General features: G+C 41.9%; 1 protein-coding gene across 1 annotated transcript in view; it reads right to left on the bottom strand.

Annotated features, from left to right (window-relative positions):
- The window catches only part of PDE11A (phosphodiesterase 11A), a 423612-nt gene that overhangs the window by 14275 nt on the left and 389364 nt on the right, over positions 1-19973 (bottom strand). The window contains exons 18-19 of the mRNA XM_059927271.1: positions 19346-19420; positions 14323-14406 (exon numbers count right to left, since the gene is read on the bottom strand). Of these exons, the coding sequence (XP_059783254.1) occupies positions 14323-14406; positions 19346-19420 (159 nt within the window). The remainder of the gene's footprint in view (positions 1-14322; positions 14407-19345; positions 19421-19973) is intronic.

Genomic DNA, 19973 nt, shown 5'->3' on the forward strand with positions numbered 1-19973 from the left:
CTCTGTCCCTTCGGGATAGCTTTGAACACTTGGAGACAATATGCTTCAATATGTAGGTGGCAGAGTATCTTGGGACAAACCCTACACTGGAGGTCAAAAGTCTTGGTTTCTAAACCTAGCTTTGCCACCGTCAAGCCAGGTCATGGGTAACCTTTCAAGGTTTCACTTCCCTCATCTACAGATGATCTGCAAGCTCACTGTTAGATGAACATTCTAGTATTACAATAGCGTGTTGCTTCTGTTTCAGGGGACCTGATAAGGACCTGAGGTTTGTATAACATTAATGCCTGCTCACACATCATCTCAGGTGGCATTAAGGTCCTATCGGTTAGAAGCCCAGATTTGAAGGCAGAAAAAAAAAAAATCTAAGCTCTGTCACTTAATATCTGTGTATTCTTGGGCAAATTACAGAAACTCTCTAGCTTCAGTTTTCACATCTGAAAAGGGGGATGATAGTAGTATCTAACTTGATATTGCTAAGAGAATTAAAACAGATAATGCTTGGAAAGTCAGTCTGGTGCCTGGCACATAAGAAGTGCTCAGGAAATGTTGTTATAGACGCGCTACACCTTAGTGAGACCAGCAGTTCGGCTATTTACTATCCAAACTTCCAACAGAGGCTACTGAAGCTTAGAGATGATATTAATGATAATAACAAGAATAATGACTCACATGTATGGAGGGCTTTAGCATGTAATGTTTACTTTTCCCGAAGCATTTCCACATACTCTATCTCCCTTGGTTCAGACTCTTGGAAAGACTGATATTAACTATCATCAATTCTACTTGCTCCAAGAAGAAAGTCACTTTGTAAGGCCAAAGGCGTTAAAAAAGCAGCAGAGTGGAGTTATTTTCATTCAAGCCTTCAAGCCAGTGGTGATCACCATGAAAAGAAAGCTGAGGATAAGGAGCTGTAGGTTTTACTAGTAAGGAGGGGGGGACCTGGAAGAGGACCCTTATAAAAACGCTCAGTCCTTATTGCCTCATTTTAGGTCTCTTTTCTCTTTCCCTCTGCCTTCTTCTTCTCTGTGTGTCTCTGTTGCTCTCTTTCTCCTGTCATATTTAGATTTTCAGCTGTTCACACCACCTGTAGCACTAAGATCATAGGTGACATGTTAAGTCAGGGGCTTGGAGAATCATTCTTTTCCTGTTATTTTATGGTTCTCTAGCTTAACCCTCCCTTTGCTGGTGGGAGACATTCACACGCTGAAACTCCCCCTAATTCACTGAGGCGATTCTGAGCGGCAAGTATAACCTCCCTAGTTTCTCAGCCATGAAATAAAGACAGAAATGCTAAAGCCCACCACAGGGCAGCTCAGGAATGGTAGGTTATTTCAGGGCACGCTGAAGGCATGCAATGCTGAGGGAACGCAAGACCTTCCTAGCAGCTTTGTGATAGCCCATTCCTACCCTATCCTCTTTCTACACTGGCTATGCTGCTGATAGAGGCAGCCCCGGGGGTCCCTCGGCAGCTGAGTAACAAGCTAGAGACCCCTGCTCTAGCCTGGTGAGGGCAGAGGTTCGGGGCACCCAGTGTGTGCGGGGCATTGCGGCTGACAGAGACGGGGAATGCAAACGAGAATAATGCGCAATAAAGGAAAATGCAGTGGGTCCCGGAGGCTGGGATATCTACCTCCTGGGCGCAAAGAGAGGTTTTACAAGGAGCTCGTCCTCCGAGCGGATTCCTTCAGTCAGAGCAGGATTTGCTGGAGGGAAGAGGGAAGGGTAGGCCGGGCAGAGGCAGCTGTGTGAGCAAGGGCTCAGGGCGTGGAATATGAGAGGGGAAGCCATCTGGGAAAAGGCAAGTGGCTTGGAATGTCAAGAGCAGAGGGTACAAGGGGAGGAGGGAGAGGAGGTGAGCATGGGCAGGTCCAGTGCACCAGCTTAGATTTTTTTCTTCTGTGATGGGGAGGGAGAGTCTGAAGGACCCACAGCCAGATTTGCTTTAGGAACGTAACGCTGGTGTTTCGGTGGAGGATGGAATTGAGGGGGTGAAGGGGGGGGCTTCCCAGCATGACGAGGGTCCGAGTGGTAGCCGCTGGCAGTGGGAGCAGAGTCAGGAGAGCCCAGTACAGGAGGACCCGCAGGAGGGAGAAAATCATGACAGGGCAACTAGAAAATCCTAGAGACTTTGGTCCTATGCTATAGCATATTTGTCTTTTTATGACATTAGAGGCTTTTTGAAGTTGTCTTTTGTTTTTTGCATTTCCTGTATGCTCTGAATTCTTTTTTCCTTCAGTGTTTTGATTTGCTTCCTTTCCTTCACATTGGAGGCTTTCCTCAAACATACTGTGGCCCTTATCTGGTAGTGTATATTTACGTGCAAGGCACTGAAAGACTTATTCTGGGCAGTGTATAAAGTGGGGCAGGGGAGCGGGAGAGGCTCTGACTGTCGCTGGGGGTGCGTCCTGCAGGGAGCTGCCGCTTCCACTGAGGGAGTCCCAAGTGCAAGTACATGCAGATCTTTCGTCTGAAGCTATTCTCTTTCCCTCAAGAGGAATCCCACTTTTCTGCTCCTGGGACTACCTGGCTGCTGGCACCCTGAGTGCAAAGTAGGGGGGTGTCCTGGGGTCCAGCCAGTCTTTCCACAGGCTTTTAATTTCCGCCATGAGTTCTCCCAATTAGCGCTCCAAGAGAAGAGCTCTCTGGTCTGACTTGGCAGCCTTTGCAAAGGCTGTTTACCTGGCTGTGTGGATAGTGGGAGATTCCTGAGACCCTTTTTACCAACTTCCAACCTTTCCTCTTGTTTCCAGGCTCAAGCCTCAACCTCATTATTATGGATCGAATTATGACACACACCCTCCACTCAAAAAAAAAAAAAAAAAAAAAGAGATATGCTGAATTCCTAACCCTTGTACCTGGGAACGTGACCTTATTTGGCAATAGGGTCTTTGCAAGTGTTATCAAGTTAAGATGAAGTCATATTGCATTAGGGTGGGCCCTAAATCCAAAGGCTGCTCTCCTTATAAAAGAAGGCCATGTGAAGACACAGGAACACAGAGACACAGGGCAGAATGTCATGTGAAGACAGAGGTGGAGATTGGAGGGATTCAGCTACATGCCAAGGAACGCCAAGGGCTCCTGGCAACCACCAGAAACCAGGAGAGAGGCGTGGAATGGATTCTCTTGCAGAGCCTCCAGAAAGAACCAGCTCTTCTGACACCTTGATTTCTGACTTCTAGTCTCCAGAACTGTGAGAGAATAGATTTCTGTTGTTTTAAGCCACCCAGTTTCTTGTATTTTGCTAGGCCGCTGTAGGAAATTAATAGACCCCCTCTTGGCTGAACTTGGACCCTTGAAGTCCTGAACCTTTCCTTCTGAAAGACAGATCAGCTCTCTTCCTGTTGATGTCCCCTTCTGCAGACAGCCTGGGACATAACTTCCTTTCCAGCCTCCAATATTTGAGGATATCTTATGCCCTCTCACATTTTGTTGTCCTTGAGAGTTTATATCTTTTTTTAAAGAAATGCAACGTTATTATTTCTAATCACACTTAATAGCATTAAATAATCAATAAAATATTGAACAAAGGTACTCATTTTAGAATTATGTCACTTAGCAAAAACAACAACAACCAAACAACCAAAAAAAGTAGGCAATGACTGAATAAATTATGACAAGTCACTGTTTGGAATACTAGGCTGCCGTTTCAAAGGACAATATGAAAATTATGTTAAGGATGTGGAAGCATGTTTTGAACTTTATCTTAAGTGGCCAAAGCAGAATACACTGGTGTACCTGGATGAAAATGTGTTTGCATGTGGACAAGTATGAAGGGGCATCACAGGAAAAAGAGAATGTGAGTCCTTCCTTCTACCCACAGTCTGCTCTTGATGATTTAGGTATGCTCTGAGGCCATATATGTTTTCTCTCCTGTACTCCTCATTTCCTTCCCGGTCCTCAATCGCACGTTGTTAATACCCTTACTTACAAACTGTTCAAGGCGTTGTAGGCTTTTTCTATCATGCTCCTTAAAATTCTTCCAGCCTCTTCCCATTTCCTAAGAAAGTTTATGTCTTTAAAAAATTCCTATATTATTTTATTAATGGAATTCTCAGAAGGATGTGGAATAAATTATGGAGGTCAATCCACCATCTTTTATTGGCAACATCAACTCAGTTACAGGTGAAAGTGTTTGGTCAAGGACAATTTGACATAAAGCCTTTCTGAGAAAGTATTTCTCTGGTAACCAGTTGAACAGAACTTACATTAACCCATTCGGTGCTCTAGGAATTACTCTCCCTGGAATCTCTACTCAGATCCCTGTATCCTCCCCTCTGAAGAATTCAGAGTTTTACTTTGTAAATGGGAGGTTTAAAGAGGTAGAGCACTGCCGGACTAATGGAGTGGCCTTTCACTTTCTCAGGGCAGTGCAGTGGGAAAAAGCAGCAAAGTAAGGCTGAGAAGACTTGGCTTCGAAATTCTGGCTCTGCTGTGTATTAACTGCTTCACTCTGGTTAAGTCCATTAGCTTCTGTAGGTTTCAGTTTCCTCATTTATAAAACTTAGACTATTAGACATTATAGGATTCAGAATGAAGCATTTTCTTCCTTCACAGAGTTAGGGTAAAATTACATTGTGTACGTAAAAGCGCTTTGTAAACTTTAAAATTTAAGCCCTATCCAGTGGCCACTATAGTCAGTATTCAATAAATGTCTGCTTATTGAGAAAGTATGCATAAGGATACCTTTGTATTCTTATGGGCTTTAATACTGAACTTCTTTTCCAAAAACTCAGTCGGATACAAGTCTTTAACTTCGTTTTAGACTCTGGCTGCCAGACTCAGCAGCTGGGCTGCCATGTTCACTGTCCATGAGGTTGAGAGCCTGGTTCCCTCTGACCACGTCTGCTTGCTAAGATGGGGCGATGTGCCTTGAGTGATTGATTTAATATTTTTACGGCTGCAGCTCTGATAACGAAATATAAGAATAGTGAGAGCTGAGGATCCAGATATTGCCTCCTTGAATTCTCTTAGGAGACAGTTTGAATAATACAGAGGATTCTGTTTGGCAATAGCGTAATAAGAATGCTTTATGTTTATCTCATGCCTCACTTCCCAGCAGCAAAAACAATGCTGACCCTTCAAATGAACTTTAAATTGCAGAGATTTTGGGGAGGCACTTAGAATGCAAAAACCAGTCTTTAAAGGAGGACTGGATTCATTTCCTAGTGAAAAATGCAAGTTTTCTTCTCTTTCTCCCTCTTTCCCTCCCTCCTTCCCTCCCTTCCTCCCTCCCTTCCTTCCTTCCTCCTTTCTCTCTCCCTTCTGCCCTCCCGCCATTCCTCCCTCACTCTTTCCCTCCTTCCCTCCCTTCCTTTCTTCCTTCTTTCCTTTTTCTTCTTTAGAGAGTCACAGAAGAGAGGGCCATGAAGAAGACGTAAATCCACGTTTAAAATATGCTTTCTTGAGGAACTGGAAAGTAACTTAAGTAAAGACGACATTCCAAGCCTTGTATGGGCTTGCGGTTAAGTGATTTTTAGCTTCGTGATTTCAAAGCATAAACACTTTTAAAAAGAGTTATTTATGCTGGTCAGCTGGATAGGGAGAAGTAGATCTTATCTTAAATTCTACCCTCAAAAGCCTTATTAGGGGACTTCCCTGGTGGCGCAGTGGTTAAGAATCTGTCTGCCAGTGCAGGGGACATGGGTTCGAGCCCTGGTCCGGGAAGATCCCACATGCTGCAGAGCAACTAAGCCTGTGCGCCACAACTACTGAGCCTGCGCACTAGAGCCCGTGAGCCACAACTACTGAAGCCCATGTGCTGCAACTACTGAGCCCATGTGATGCATCTACTGAAGCCTGCGTGCTTAGAGCCTGTGCTCCGCAACAAAAGAAGCCACCGCAAAGAGAAGCCAGCGCAGCACAGCGAAAGAACAGACCCTGCTCACCGCAACTAGAGAAAGCCCGCGCGCAGCAACGAAGACCCAACGTGCCCCACCCCCCCAAAAAAGCCTTATTAGGGAGTATATTGTAACTTTTTTTTACCTGATTCCAGCATTTTAATATAGATTCATGATGGCAGTTTTGAGCTCATAAAATGCATATGAATAGAAATTAAGTCCTACTGTATAAAGAACAGGTTTTTAAAAGCTGCATGAAATAAATCAAAAGTCCATTTTATTTACAAGAAAATGTACACAGAGCTGGTTGCTTTATCAAGTCAAAGTCATTTTTTGGAGGTGGAAAACTTTCTCCAAATCAAACAACCTGGCATGTCAGGTATTCAGGAAGAACTCTGAGATGTAGCCAAGGGTGTGAAATGCCTTCACCAGCCACGTACCATGCTTGATGCAGGAAGCGACCTGAACTTTAATGTTCTTCTCTTAATGAGCCCTCTGGGCTATTCAGCACTTCACCCTACAGAGCACATTGTTATTTCGTGTTTGTATTGATAACTGTTAGGCACTGAAGGATCTGAAAAGTCTTCTAAGTCAAAGGACAATTATATTTAAATCATGATAATTTAGTGTTTTATATAATATATAATATTTCTTGAAATCTGTGTATATGTGCTAGCTCTCCCTATCAACTTGAATATTAAAATAATTTGAAGACTATATTTTCTGCCAATGCTGGAAAAAAGAAAATTTCATGTATTTCCTAGTTGAAAAAGTCAAAGCCCTGAAAAATTCATGGCTATAAACTGGTCTTTTTATGCTGGAATTAAGGACCAATTCAACCATGATGAGAACTAAACCACTTTCTAAGAAGATATCATAGGCCATATACTTCAGATTATGGGCAGGAATATAACAGTGCACACTCTGATGAAAGGTTTTATATATTTACAGATGATAATTTAAAATGACATTATAACCCTACTTTGTACATTCCACTGCTTATTAATTCTGCGTCCTGTGTCTCATCATTCACTCTTCTGTTTCTTCACTCGTTTATTCAACAAACAGCAGTTTGAATATACTTAGGCACCATTCTGGGTACCAAGAATATGATGGTCCCAAGAAACTAGTCTAACAGGGAAGAAAGACAGAAAAGACAGACAGACAGAAAGATGACCACAATACAGAGTGTTCCGTGTGGTTATGAAGAGATAGGTAGAGTAGAAATGCTGAGGGGGAGTAAAGGTTTTACAGAGGAGGTGACAGTTTGAGCTGCCCTCTTCCAGGCAGAAAGAAGAGGGAGGGACGTATAAGCAAAGGCAAAATGGACAAAAGGGTTCGTGAGTCCTGTGCTTTGGGGCAAATGGTGCATGGGTAACAGGAGATGAGGCCAAGAGGCAGGGGGCCTCAGAATGAGAGGGCTAACCCCAGGAATCTGGAAGGTATCTTATAGATTGTGGTAGTAACCTGAGGTTTTTAAGCAGGAGGATACCATGATCTGGTATTTTTTTAAAAAGGAAGATCATTTTGGCAAAAGTTTGGAAGACAGGGTATAAACTACATAAAACTGACACTTTTGAATGTTTATATTTCTCTTCCATTTGTATTTGACTAATAGTACATAGAAAATTTTGAACAGGTTTTACTATCAGCACTCAGATTTGGGTATAGCATATGTAACAAGGACAATAATTTGAAAATATTAAACCAATGTATTTTCATTCTGCTTGAATCGTGATGCCCGTGGCTTCCCACCCATTAGCTCAGTAGGCTTTCCTTCCCCAGGCAAGTGGTGGTTCCCAGCTAGAAACAGCGAACTATCATCACATAGCTTTCAGAGAGAATAACTCTCAATGTCAGCTTTGCGTGGTGAGAAAAGGGATTTCTAAATTCCAGAACTCTATCTCTTAGGAACCGAGCCTGGCTAGGTCAAATCATCAAGTCTGAGTACAAAGTTCTGGAGTGGGGAGCACAGAGGAGACTATATAAGGAGAGTTCCCATTAAACTAGGAAAAGGAAATTCAAAAACTTTCCACTCTGGGTGTTACAGAAAGGGGAGAAGGAGGAGGGAGAGAGAAGAGGAGAGAAAGAGGGAGGAGAGAGAGAGACAGAAAGGGAGTGAGGCGGGGAGAATGAGATCAGAAGTGAGTGTCCTGGCTCTGCGTTCCCTGGGGGTCGAACCCTGGGGGTGAGGGGAAGGCTTGTTTCTTGAATCTCAGAGCCTAATTCAGAAAAATGACAGAACTTTCCTAGAACAAGTTGGCACTACCCAGGCGGCATATTAGAAAGAACCGAGGAAGCTCTTGTGTGGACGGCAGGGTGAAGAGAAAGTAGCTGGGGGTTCATGCGTGCCCCGCAGGCTGAGCGATGGCAGAGAACCAGCTGAGCAGGAAGCTGGTGGCGCTTGCCATGGTCTGCATGGACCGGGGTCTGCAGCGGCCACAGCCAGTGGTCAGGCCCTCCACGAAGTGCTCACTGCGCCCACCCCACAGTCCCAGAGGCCAGCTCGGCATCACGCCCAGAGCCTTGACCCCAGAGGCTGCAGGTGCACTCGGTCCCTCTCCCCCCAGTCACGGAACTCTTACAAAGACAGGTGAGCTCTCCTGGCACCTGGATGTCAGCTGGGGGGAAGAAATGGTTCTGACTGGGAACAATTCACATTTTAGTCTTCCCAAGGACTTGTTTTAACCAGAAGGAATTGAGATACTTTAATTGTCAAGTTTAAGTACCAGTCCCTGAACACCACCCGCCCCCCCCCCGCCTCCGCCGCCCATCACCAGGAAAAGGTGGAGCCAGATAAATATAAATTATAGAGAATATAGGAAGTTATTTTCTTCCCTCTCTCCCCCTTCCTTCCCTCCCTCCCTCCCTCTTTTTCTCCTTCTTCCCTCCCTCCCTTCCTTCCTCCCTCCCTCCCTCCCTTCCTTCCTCCCTCCCTCTCTCCCTCCCTCTCTCCCTCCCTCCCTCCCTTTCTTTCTTTCTTCTTGAGTTTTTAGAGTTATATATGATGTCATTCCATATATGTCCCCCCTTTGTAGGACAAATAAGAAATCAGCTTCAACTATTTCTTTCTCTCATTCACAGGAATACTAAAAGCCGTACAGAAAACATTTACAGGAAACTGATTTGGGTGGTGTCCTACTTTTTTTTAAGTATGGGATGAAATTGTTTCCCTCTCTAACTACATTCCATTCCTTGTAGGTTTTTAAGAGGAGATGATGTTATATTCTAACTAGTCACTCTGTAGCTCACTACTTTTTCTTTTTTGAAAAAAATTGAACACAAGGCATGAGCCATCTGGGGAACATTGAGTTGTTTTTGAAGTACTTTTATTGGTATCCAGAAAAATTGTCTTGGAGTAGCACCTTACTTCCTCTTTTCCAGTTTAGCAATTCTAACTCCCAGTTTCTACAACTTCAACTATATTTTAAAGATTTTTTTTCCTCCCTTCTTTTCAGAGAGCATATTTAAAAAAATTTTTTTTAAGTCTTAATTGAATTTGTTCTTGTGTTTTATGTTTTGGTTTTTTGGCCGCAAGGCATGTGGGATCTTAGCTCCCCGACCAGGGATCAAACCCACCCCCCTGCATTGGAAGGTGAAGTCTTAACCACTGGACCGCTGGGGAAGTCCCCAGAGAGCATACTAATAACTGCATCAGGTGGAATGCATTTTCCAAAAAACCATTACAGCTGAAGGCAGAAAAAAAGTCAAAAATCACTGTTATCATAACTTCAGAAGCCCTGCCTGTTGCAGAAACCCCATGACATTTTTATACAGAGGCAACACTCTTGCCGAACTCTTCTTTTAATGGAGAGAGAGAATTATTCCAGCTAGATCCTGTCCAAGTCAAGCCGTTTTCATTATCTGTCAAACACTCCAAAATCAAGAGCCAGTTTGGGATGAGCTGAAAATCTGATTATGTTCATAATAAAAATTAAATCCCTCAATCCTTAACAAACAGAAGATTTATAATGATTTATAGTGTATCACTGAAATTCTAGGTGCCCTGAGGTTTGAGTTGAGAATGAAAATAAAGGGCAAAAACTTCGCCTGCTATTGCAAAGAGAGGCTCAGTGTGACGCTACCACATCAGGTTTTCTGTTTATCCCTAAGGCTGGTGCAGCAGTGACTTCAAAGTTTGATGGTGCCTGGGTTTTTTTTGGTTTTTTTCTTCGTTCTTTCTTTTTGTTTTTTCTTCCTCCAAAGATGCTGAGCAGCAGGCTAATGGATCCCCAGCGGGGTGCAAAGACAGCAGAAAGCACAGGAATCAGATGTCAATGTATTCCTCGGAGATACCCTGCTAGGACAGAGCTAACTAACTAGGGTTTTAGTCTTCTCTTGGGGGAACACGCTTTGATGGTTCCCTGCCCACTCTTGGCTTCCTATATGTTTCCTGATTAAAATGCTGCCACAGATAAATCATGACTTCTGCCTGTTAGGACAATTATCTATTTTGTTTTCAAGGAAAAGTTTGGAATCATAAGCTTAAAAAGATGAGCAAGTTCTGGAGAATTTTACACTCACATATAAACATATGTATATAAGCATGTCACATCTCCCTCCTATAGAATCATCCATGGATCTGGGACTGTTCTCTGCATGTTCTTTCCCTACCCATTACTTTATTAGATATATCTATATATTTTCTGCCAGTCACTTTCAGTCAATTGCTAGATTGCTTAGGAAACTTCTTATTGAATAGATGTCGGGGGTTTGCGGGGTTCTCCTTGTTTTTCCTCAACACAGGCACAGATTGGAAATTGAGGTTGTCCCAGAGGTAAGAGTTTTGATTTTAAGTGTAATGGGCATCCAAAATGTACCGGTGTACTTTTTGTGGGTTCCCACCTATAAATAGCCCTTTAGGCACCAGAGAGTATTGATAATCTACCCTTTGCTTGGAGGAGAGACAAAACTCAGCAAACTGAAGCGAAAGTGGAAAGAGCTTGATCTACTTTGACCAAGCACAACCCTCTCAAAACCATGAAGTGGAACCGACTTACCCAGTGAAAGTCAAAGAAGTCAAAAAGCTGCACTGAAACCACATCTGCATCTACTGCCCGGCTGCACCTCCGCCCTCGCCTCCACAAGCCCCGTCCTGTCCCAGGCTGCGCCCAGAAGCCTCAGGCACACAGTGCCTTTGTTTGGCCTCTGCCTTTGCTGGACCGCATCTCTCCACACTGCTCCTCCTGCTCGGGGGGTCCTCATCGTGATGTACGTATCGTTTTGCTTCAGGCTCTACATGAGGCTTCTTGCCACCCAAACCTGCCCCACCTTGGGGTCAGCAGGGCCCTGGCCGTTACAAGGACATCTCTTGGTCTCATAGCTACCGTTCTGTATCCTTTTGCCCTCTGCCCAGACGGACTCAGCAAAGCCACGTTGGATTCTTCTGTTCCGTAACGCAGACTATGTCATCTCTCACAGTCTGGGATTCGTGCCATCTGCATACTTTCCCGTTTGCCTCTATCCTCTCAGACTCCTTATCACTGCACTTTCACATTAAAACCCCCAAACTGCCCTCTCAGCAACAACCTGAGTTCCTGCAGACATTTTGACATTTGACCAGTGTCATAGCAGGGACCTTCCTTGCTTCATGAGTCATTTCCTCAAGATTTTGTGTCTTCGCACTCATGGTGATTCCTGCCCACTGACGGATTCCGTTACCTTTCTGGAGCATCAACAGTTAATGTGAGATTAAATAATCTCACATTAACTCTCACGGTTAAATAATAAAAAACACCCAACTGCTTGAGATGGGACAAAATGAGGACCCTCAAGGGGCATACTTAAAGTCACTCTGCAAGGTTTCAGTCTGAGGGCTTTTTGAAATGTTGGTTTCAAAATTATATATTATATATATACATATAAATTATAAAGCATTATAAAGAATTTATAAATGAAATCCATGAGATTAAAAAAATAAGTGATGATAAGGAATTTTAAAAAAGAGCATGATTTTCATGCTGTGTTCACTGAGAAGATCCAGCAGCAGGTATGAATATGAACTTTTATAAACAGCTCCTTCCACATTCCTCTTTAAATGCCATGACTTTCCCCAGTTAAATAAGAAAAGATTGTGGGACAATATCCAGCAGAGGTAAAGTGAGGCAGTAGAAAGGCCATTACATCAAAACCAAGGCCACAGATGAGTAGGACAAAGCGAATTTGGTGGGAGTGTCACTTAAGCTTTCTATATGTCAATTTCCTGTGGATAAAAATAGCAGGTGTATCTAATGTCACAGATAGGGAGTAAAGTAAAACAGATGTGAAAAATCAGGAATGATAATATGATGGGTTAATATTACTCCTTAAATTCTGGAAGCTGCTATTTTCATTTGAAATTCAAGTAATTTCCTTTTTAACCTGAAGATTTCAAAGTATTTAATGGGAAGTATAAAAGTAAGCCCAAATGACTGTGAACCAGTAATGAAACACTTAAATTAACATGAAAAAGCACACGAGAGTCCTTTCCAGCATTTACTGTAACTAATCACATAGGAAGGGTGTGTGGAGTTGGGTTCATTCCAAAGTAGCTTTTCAGACTAATACCAAAAATTTATCAGCCCCACAAATACATGTCTTCATCCTCCTAAGCTTTACCCACAGTAAAAGGAATTTATTAATTGCAAGAATTCATCTCATTTATGGCCTAAGTGTGCATAGGAAAGTGAATAATGTTAAAAAATAATTCAACATGGGTGGTCAAGGTCAATTTAGCAAAGCAAGGTATACCTGATACAACAGCGATGGGCCTTACACGTGGGGACCCAGCTTATCCAGAGACACCAGTGGAGCGAGGATGGGAGACGCAGATGGGAGAAAAGAGAGTTGAGGATCCTCTTACAATATCGTAGACATCATTCTTGATTTTTCATCCAATCTTTCATTATTAAATAAAAGAGCATTATGTCCCACGTATAACTAAAAGAATCTATTCTAGATTCTTTTAAAGCTTTACTTGTCTGATTGTATGCTGTCATGTATTTAATGGATAATATAATACAAATAAGAACTTACTTTTGTTGCTTATAGTCATTAAAAATTACATTTCCATCTTCAAGACAGTATTCTAGGTGTTTTTATTTTTTACTTTTATTTTTTTTAGAGTAATGTGACAGGGCTCAGCAGTCCCTAAAAGTGCTGAAAGCGAAGTGGTAGATAAGCCTAAAACTTAATGGTTGTGAGGTCCTTAAAAAACAATACTGTGTTTTTAATGGAGTTAGACAGAGTGAGAAATGAAGCCGTTTTGCTTTCCCTCCATGTGTTTCTCACTTTGAAGTTAAAAAAGCAGCTCAGTCTGATTGAGGTAGGTAGGGGGTAAAGAACTGGCCAGGTTTTACACATGAAAGCAAATACTTAGAAGCAGAATTAAAAGCCAACGCACACTAAGCTGTGAGTGTTAACCCATGTCAGCCCTAATTCTACTCAAAAAGTGGAGTGTGAACATTCAAAGCTGATGACACTAGTCTCCTTGCCAGGAGCAGGGTCCCAAACTCACGCAGCAGGCCTGGAAACAGGGCGTGCACCTTGCTCAGGGTTCAGTGGTTGCCATTTGTCATGCATCTCAGACAGAGGCGGATGTTTAAGATGAAAGGGGCTTTTCAAACCCTGTGGCCCAGACCATGGGGTCAGGGCAGAAAACCATGTTTCATGGAACTCTCATGTCTAACATGATATTAATAAAAGTAAAAGAAAAACGTAAAAAAACTGAATGAGATTTCTATGGTCAAATGTTTGAGAAATTCAGAATTAATCAAGGTTAAACGTGTTTCTTTTCCAAAGGACTTCTCCGAGCCTTCAGTATTTTAATGTGCAGGAGAGGTTCCCTAATTATTGGGCCTGAGAGCTTTTTCTGAAAAGTTATGGGTGGATACTTATGTCCCATGGGGCACAGTTTGGGAAATACTGAGATAAAATATTACTATCCTTGGTTTATAGATGAGGGAGGTGAGGCCCAAGGAGAACTCGGGTCTCCGGCCTCCGAGTACCAAATCTTCCCAGGGGACCGATCAGAAATCTGAGAAAAGATAAGCTACAGGGCTTCCCTGGTGGCGCAGTGGTTGAGAGTCTGCCTGACAATGCAGGGGACGCGGGTTCGAGCCCTGGTCTGGGAAGATCCCACATGCCGCGGAGCAACTGGGCCCGTGAGCCACAACTACTGAGCCTGCGCGTCTGGAGCCTGTGCTCCGCAACAAGAGAGGCCACGATGGTGAGAGGCTCGCGCACCGCGATGAGGAGTGGCCCCCACTTGCCGCAACTAGAGAAAGCCCTCGCACAGAAACGAAGACCAACACAGCCATGAATAGATAAATAAATAAATTTAAAAAAAAATTAAAATCTAAAAAAAAAGATAAGCTGCAGCCTTTTTTGGCAACACACATACCCTGGAAGCGTGTCCTAAAACTAATACTTCTGAAAGTGCGGTATACACGCTCTTCTTTCCTGGCTCGGTCAGGACACACAGACCCTCCCAAGTCATGATTACCTGATACAAAGGCGTACAGATGCTATCGATCCACTCCAGTTGCAACCGAGGCAGCTCGTCCTTCCGGTTCCGATCAAATATAGCCTAGAATGGGGGAGGAGAACCTTGCTTTATTACACTGGAGTCTTTTACAGGCGCTTTGTCAAACACTTTGCCACAATGATCCGATTTCTACCAACTGAACACTTCACAAACCACAATCAATCTTTACACGTACTTTCTTTTCCTTTATCTATGATGAGAAATAAAGTATTTTCACCTCTTTTTATGAGATTTGTAAATGAATTTATTTGAACTTTATAGCACGCAACTCCTTGGGGCCAAAATCTGTCTTCAGTTATAGGTAACTGCCCCTAAATCAAGCCATCAGGTGACTGGGAATTGGGTACAAGTCAAAGGAAGGGGAAGTGTTTTTTTGCTAGAAAAATAGTGCAGGCTTTTATTTTTATAGCGAGAGAGGGTGGGATAGATTGGAAAAGATCCTTAAAAGCAATTTCATTTTAAATAGAAACTATTTGTATTATTTTTTCAGGGTGGGGACAATTTTGTGTTTCTCAATAAGGTCCTGTTGTGAATAAATTCCTAAATTTTTACCTATCACTGGATGGATGATGGGGGCAGGTACCCATTCTCTCCGCATTCCCAGCCTTTAAACGTTATGATATTATAATGTTCAGAAAATTTAGAGAAAAAGAAGTGACATATTCTGTTGGGCAGACATAAAAAGAAAGACAATCAGTTGGAATTGGATGGCTGAGATAGAGTCCTCGGACAAACACTGCCCGTTCTACGCCAGTGAGACTGTCCCTCCTTTTATTCCTAAGGAGTAAGGCCAGGGTCTAAGAAGCAACCCTGCCCTGCCTATGGTCTTACAGTAGGTTTCGTCTTTCCTCTAAATAAAATGTGGCATCCACATCATTTTGGCGTTCACACAGGTCGTGAGGGCAGATTCATGACATCTCCTTGGTTCAGATATGTTGAGAAATCCTGCATCCTTCAGACTTAGGAACGAGGGTGGGAGTGGGTGGGGCCCAAATCACTAGCTGCTGAGGTCACAGAAGATAGAAGGGCACCGCTGAGGTCACAGAAGATAGAAGGGCGCTGCTGAGGTCACAGAAGATAGAAGGGTGCCGCTGAGGTCACAGAAGATAGAAGGGTGCCGCTGAGGAAAATACCTCCAAATTAGGGAGGAGGTCACCGTCTCCTAGGGGCTCTGCTCATCCTTGATTGTAAGGTGAAATGTAAATATCAGGAAGGAGGACTAGGCATTTGGAGAAGACTCTGAAATACGCTGGAGGAAGGGCTGGTTCTTGTGAACTGCATGAATCTTGGTCCAAAATGTTCCTTTAAAAAATATTACTCTGTTTTATCCTCTCTAGCTCTCATTGTTATCTGAGATTTTTAAATTTATTTAATGACTCTGTTTCTGGTGCATAGTATATAGTTATGTATTTTTTTTAATTCACTGGTTTAATTCACTGGTATATTCACAATTAGCTGTGCAACCATTACCACAGTCAATTTTTTTAAAAATAAATTTATTTATTTATTTATTTATTTTTATTTTTGGCTGTGTTGAGTCTTCATTGCTGCCCGCGGGCTTTCTCTAGTTGCTGCGAGTGGAGGCTGCTCTTCGTTGCGGTGCACGGGCTTCTCATTGCGGTGGCTTCTCTTGTTGTGGAGCACGGGCTCTAGGCGCACAGGCTTCAGTAGTTGTGGCACATGGGCTTAGCTGCTCTGCGGCATGTGAGATCTTCCAGGACCAGGGCTCGAACCTGTGTCTCCTGCATTGGCAGGTGGATTCTTAACCACTGCGCCACCCGGGAAGTCCAACCACAGTCAATTTTAGAACATTTTTATCACCCCAAGGAAAAAAAAATCACATATCAATTAGCAGTCACTCTTCATTCTTCCTCAAACCCCCCAAGACATAGGCAGCCACTAATTCACTCTCTATCTCTATGGATTTGCTTATTCTGCACATTTCATGGAATCATATGATATGTGGTATTTTGTGACCAGCTTCTTTCGCCTAGCATAATGTTTTCAAGGTTCACCCGTGTAAGCATGCATCAGCACTTCAATCACTTTTATTGCCAAATGATATTCCCTTGTATCATTATTGTATACCATATTTTATTTATCCACTCATCAGTAGATGGACATTTGGGTTGTTTCGACTTTTTTGGATATTATATATAATGCTACAACAAACATTCAAGTTTTTGTGTGGATGTATGCTTTCATTTCTCTTGGGGCTATACCTAGAGGTAGAATTGCTGGCCAAATGGTAACTCTAATGCTTAATGTTTTGAGGAACTGCCAAACTGTTTTCCAAAGCAGCTGCATCATTTAAATTCCCATCAGCAATGTAAAAAAAGTTCCAATTTCTCCACATCCTTGCCAACTCTTGTTATTGTCTTTTTGATTATAGCCATCTTAGTGGGTGTGAAGTGGTATATCACTGTGGTTTTGATTTGTATTTCCCTGATGACTAATGATTTTGAACATTTTTTTTCATGTGCTTATTGGCCATTTATATATGTTCTTTAGGGGAATGTTTATTCAGATCCTTTACCCATTTAAAAAATTGGGTTGTCTTTCTATTGTTGAGTTGCAATAGTTGTTATATATTCTAGATACTAGGCCCATATCAGATATATGCTTTGTGAATAATTTTTCCCATTCTGTGAGTTGTCTTTTCACTTTCTTGATAGTGTCCTTCAGCACACAAAGTTTTAAGTTTTGATGACGTCCAATTTCTCTATTTTATCTTTTGTTTGTTGTGCTTTTGGTATCATATCTAAGACACCATGGCCAAATCCAATCCAGAAGATTTATATCTTGCTTTCTTCTAAGAGTTTTATAGTTTTAGCTCTAACATTTAGGTCTATGATACATTTTGAGTTTATTTTAGGCTACGGTGAGAGATAGGGTCCATCTTCATCTGCATGTGATATCCCGTTGTCCCTGTGCCATTTGGTGAAAAGATTATTTTTCCCCCATTGCATTATCTTGGCACCCTTGCCAAAAATCAGTTGACCATAACTGTAAGGGGTCATTTCTGGACTAGTCACTTATTAACAAATGTTTGATGAGTGTGTGAGATACCACTTTGTCTTGTGTTTTCCCTTTACAGAATTTTGCATCTTGTAATTGATTATTGGCGATTATTTATTTAATGTCTACATTTCCCACCAGTTGACAAGCTTCTTGAGGGAGGGAAGATGGTGCCTTGCTCATGGCTGGATGCACTGTGTCCAGCTTCATGCTTGATACTTGAAGGTGTTCAAGCATGTGCTATTAACTGACTCACTGCTTCCAGTATTAATCTGGATGTTGCCCAGATTAGCCTTTGTCTTCATGAAGTTACTCTGGTGACCTTTAGGACTATGACACCTGAAAGGGCTCTTGGACAATTTTATTCCTAAATATCATGGAATAATGGGCACAGCAGGTGTCCAACCTGGGTGTGTGCATTTCCAGACAGTTCTGGAAAAGCACTAATGTGGGATAGCCCTGCCACAGCAGTTAGGCCTGAGGAGCTAGTCATCAGCCGTGTTAAGTAGGCTTTTGTGGGGAGAGAGCAGCACTTACAGCTATGTATCCACCACAAAATTAATTTCATTTATGTCTCCAGAAAAACCCTTACCTGAGCCTACAAAAGTTCCCCTTAGTGCTGCACCACTGCACCTGCCAGCTTGCCAATGCTGTCACTTGACTCATATTTTTTTCATTTAATTAAATAACCTGTGGTTTTGCTGCATTGTAAACTCTTCAGAGGAGGCCTCTGAAACAGTTTTTTAAAGAGGAGAAAAGCTTTTATTTGAAAATAGATATACATATAGCAGACAGAAATTTGAGTTGTGCTACATTTTACACATTAACTATGTATCCCAATCTAGTATCTGTATTTTATAACCAAATTTGGTGACATCACCAAAGAAGAACAAAGGGATGTGTTGAAAACAGTATAAATAGATATTGCTTTGGAAACTAAAATAATTGATGGCTGTTTTAACTTATGTAGTCTTTCTGACCTTTGTAGGTAAACAACAAATAAAGAATAGTCAAAATTAGTATGTCTGTGAGTTCTTTAAGCTAGGAGCCAGTTCTGCTGCTTTTCCTTGTCTTTAAATGTCAGCAAAGAAAGGGGTTTTAAAACTTGAAGAGCTTATAAATAACTCCAAATATTCAAAACTGAGTTGATTTGAATCCTCATAAACAGACACTCTTGACAATTAACACATTCCTTGAGCTGCAATGAATCTTCTGTGCTGTGACAGGCTTTAGAATATTCTGGACCATTCTTTGAGTCGTTGGGTGATATGTTTGAAGCTACCCATTCATTAAGAATAAAGAGGCCGCCCTCTCCTTGAGGGTGGTGACTGAGGCATTTATGTCTTTGTCTCCTGATGAGTAAAAACAGAATCATCCTTAGCCTACAGTAAGCATACTCAAATAATAACTGAATGGATGAATCCAATCTAAATAGCATTTCAATCAGCAGAACTTAGTTCCCCAGATGCAACTTTTCATTTTGCAAAAAAGGAAAAGAAACAGAGACTTGATTTGCTTTTGGGATTTTGGAAAGTTCAAAATTGGAAAGTAAAATCCAGAATATCCATTATTTACTGCACCTGCCTGTTCTAGCCCATCAAGGCTGGACAGCTTGCTTGCCTTTAATTTTCTTCTGTATTTCTGTTTCAAAGTAGCCACTGACTACATATGAAATGCCAGCCCTAGGCTTTGAGTTATTCAAATACTACTCTGCGATCCTCCCTTGCGCCTACTTCTCCCACTGTGGGAGTACAGGAAATGCTTGTTAAGTAGATCAGCCCTGTTAATCAGAAAACTGGGAATAAGAGTGTTTAGCATCTAAGTTCAACTAAAGCTTTAAACTTTCAAGAGTGCTTCCTTAAATCCATTCTCTGTCTTTCCCATTTTCAAGGTGTGATTTGAAGTTATTTTTGAAAATGTCATTCGAAAGGGTAAATACGTCATAAGAAAAGGAAGAACTTACTGAAGGAGTGAGTTTGAGTTCTGCTCTCTCCCGATCTCCTTGTTCAAAGAACTCGCTGGTTACAAGTTCAGCCACCTGAAACACAGAAATATTTAAATTGACAGGTATGTGTAATTCATCACGAGACACAGAAGTTATTTCTGGCTTATGTGTATGGTAGTTATCTTCAAGACAGACAATCATTTAAAAAGCTTATGAGTAAGTACATTAACCTTTTGTGTTTGAAGGTATTATAGAATTTAATCAATGAAACTGATTTCCTTTTAATCAGAAGAACTTGTGCAATGTTTTTTTATTTATTTTTGTTGAAATAGAGTTGAAGTACAGTTGCAATGTATCCTTAGACACATGCCGATAGACCATCTCTGACAGTAGAGCTTATATATACACATGAAGCACAAGGTTGCCACCTTCAAAGCAGGAAATGTTCTTATCCAGAAAAATGAAGCAAATAATAACCTAATAATAACTGATGTTATTATAATATATTATTATACTATATTTGTAATAATAATTCAGCCAACTTTCGGTTGTTTCTGTGCAGATTCTTTACTTTGTCGCATACTTGTATTTTAGTTTGGTTTCATCTTGCCGTACAAAAACTCCTTAACCATATCACCCTACCAGT

This window comes from Balaenoptera ricei, chromosome 7, assembly GCF_028023285.1.
Source record: "Balaenoptera ricei isolate mBalRic1 chromosome 7, mBalRic1.hap2, whole genome shotgun sequence".
NCBI classification, from domain to species: domain Eukaryota; kingdom Metazoa; phylum Chordata; class Mammalia; order Artiodactyla; family Balaenopteridae; genus Balaenoptera; species Balaenoptera ricei.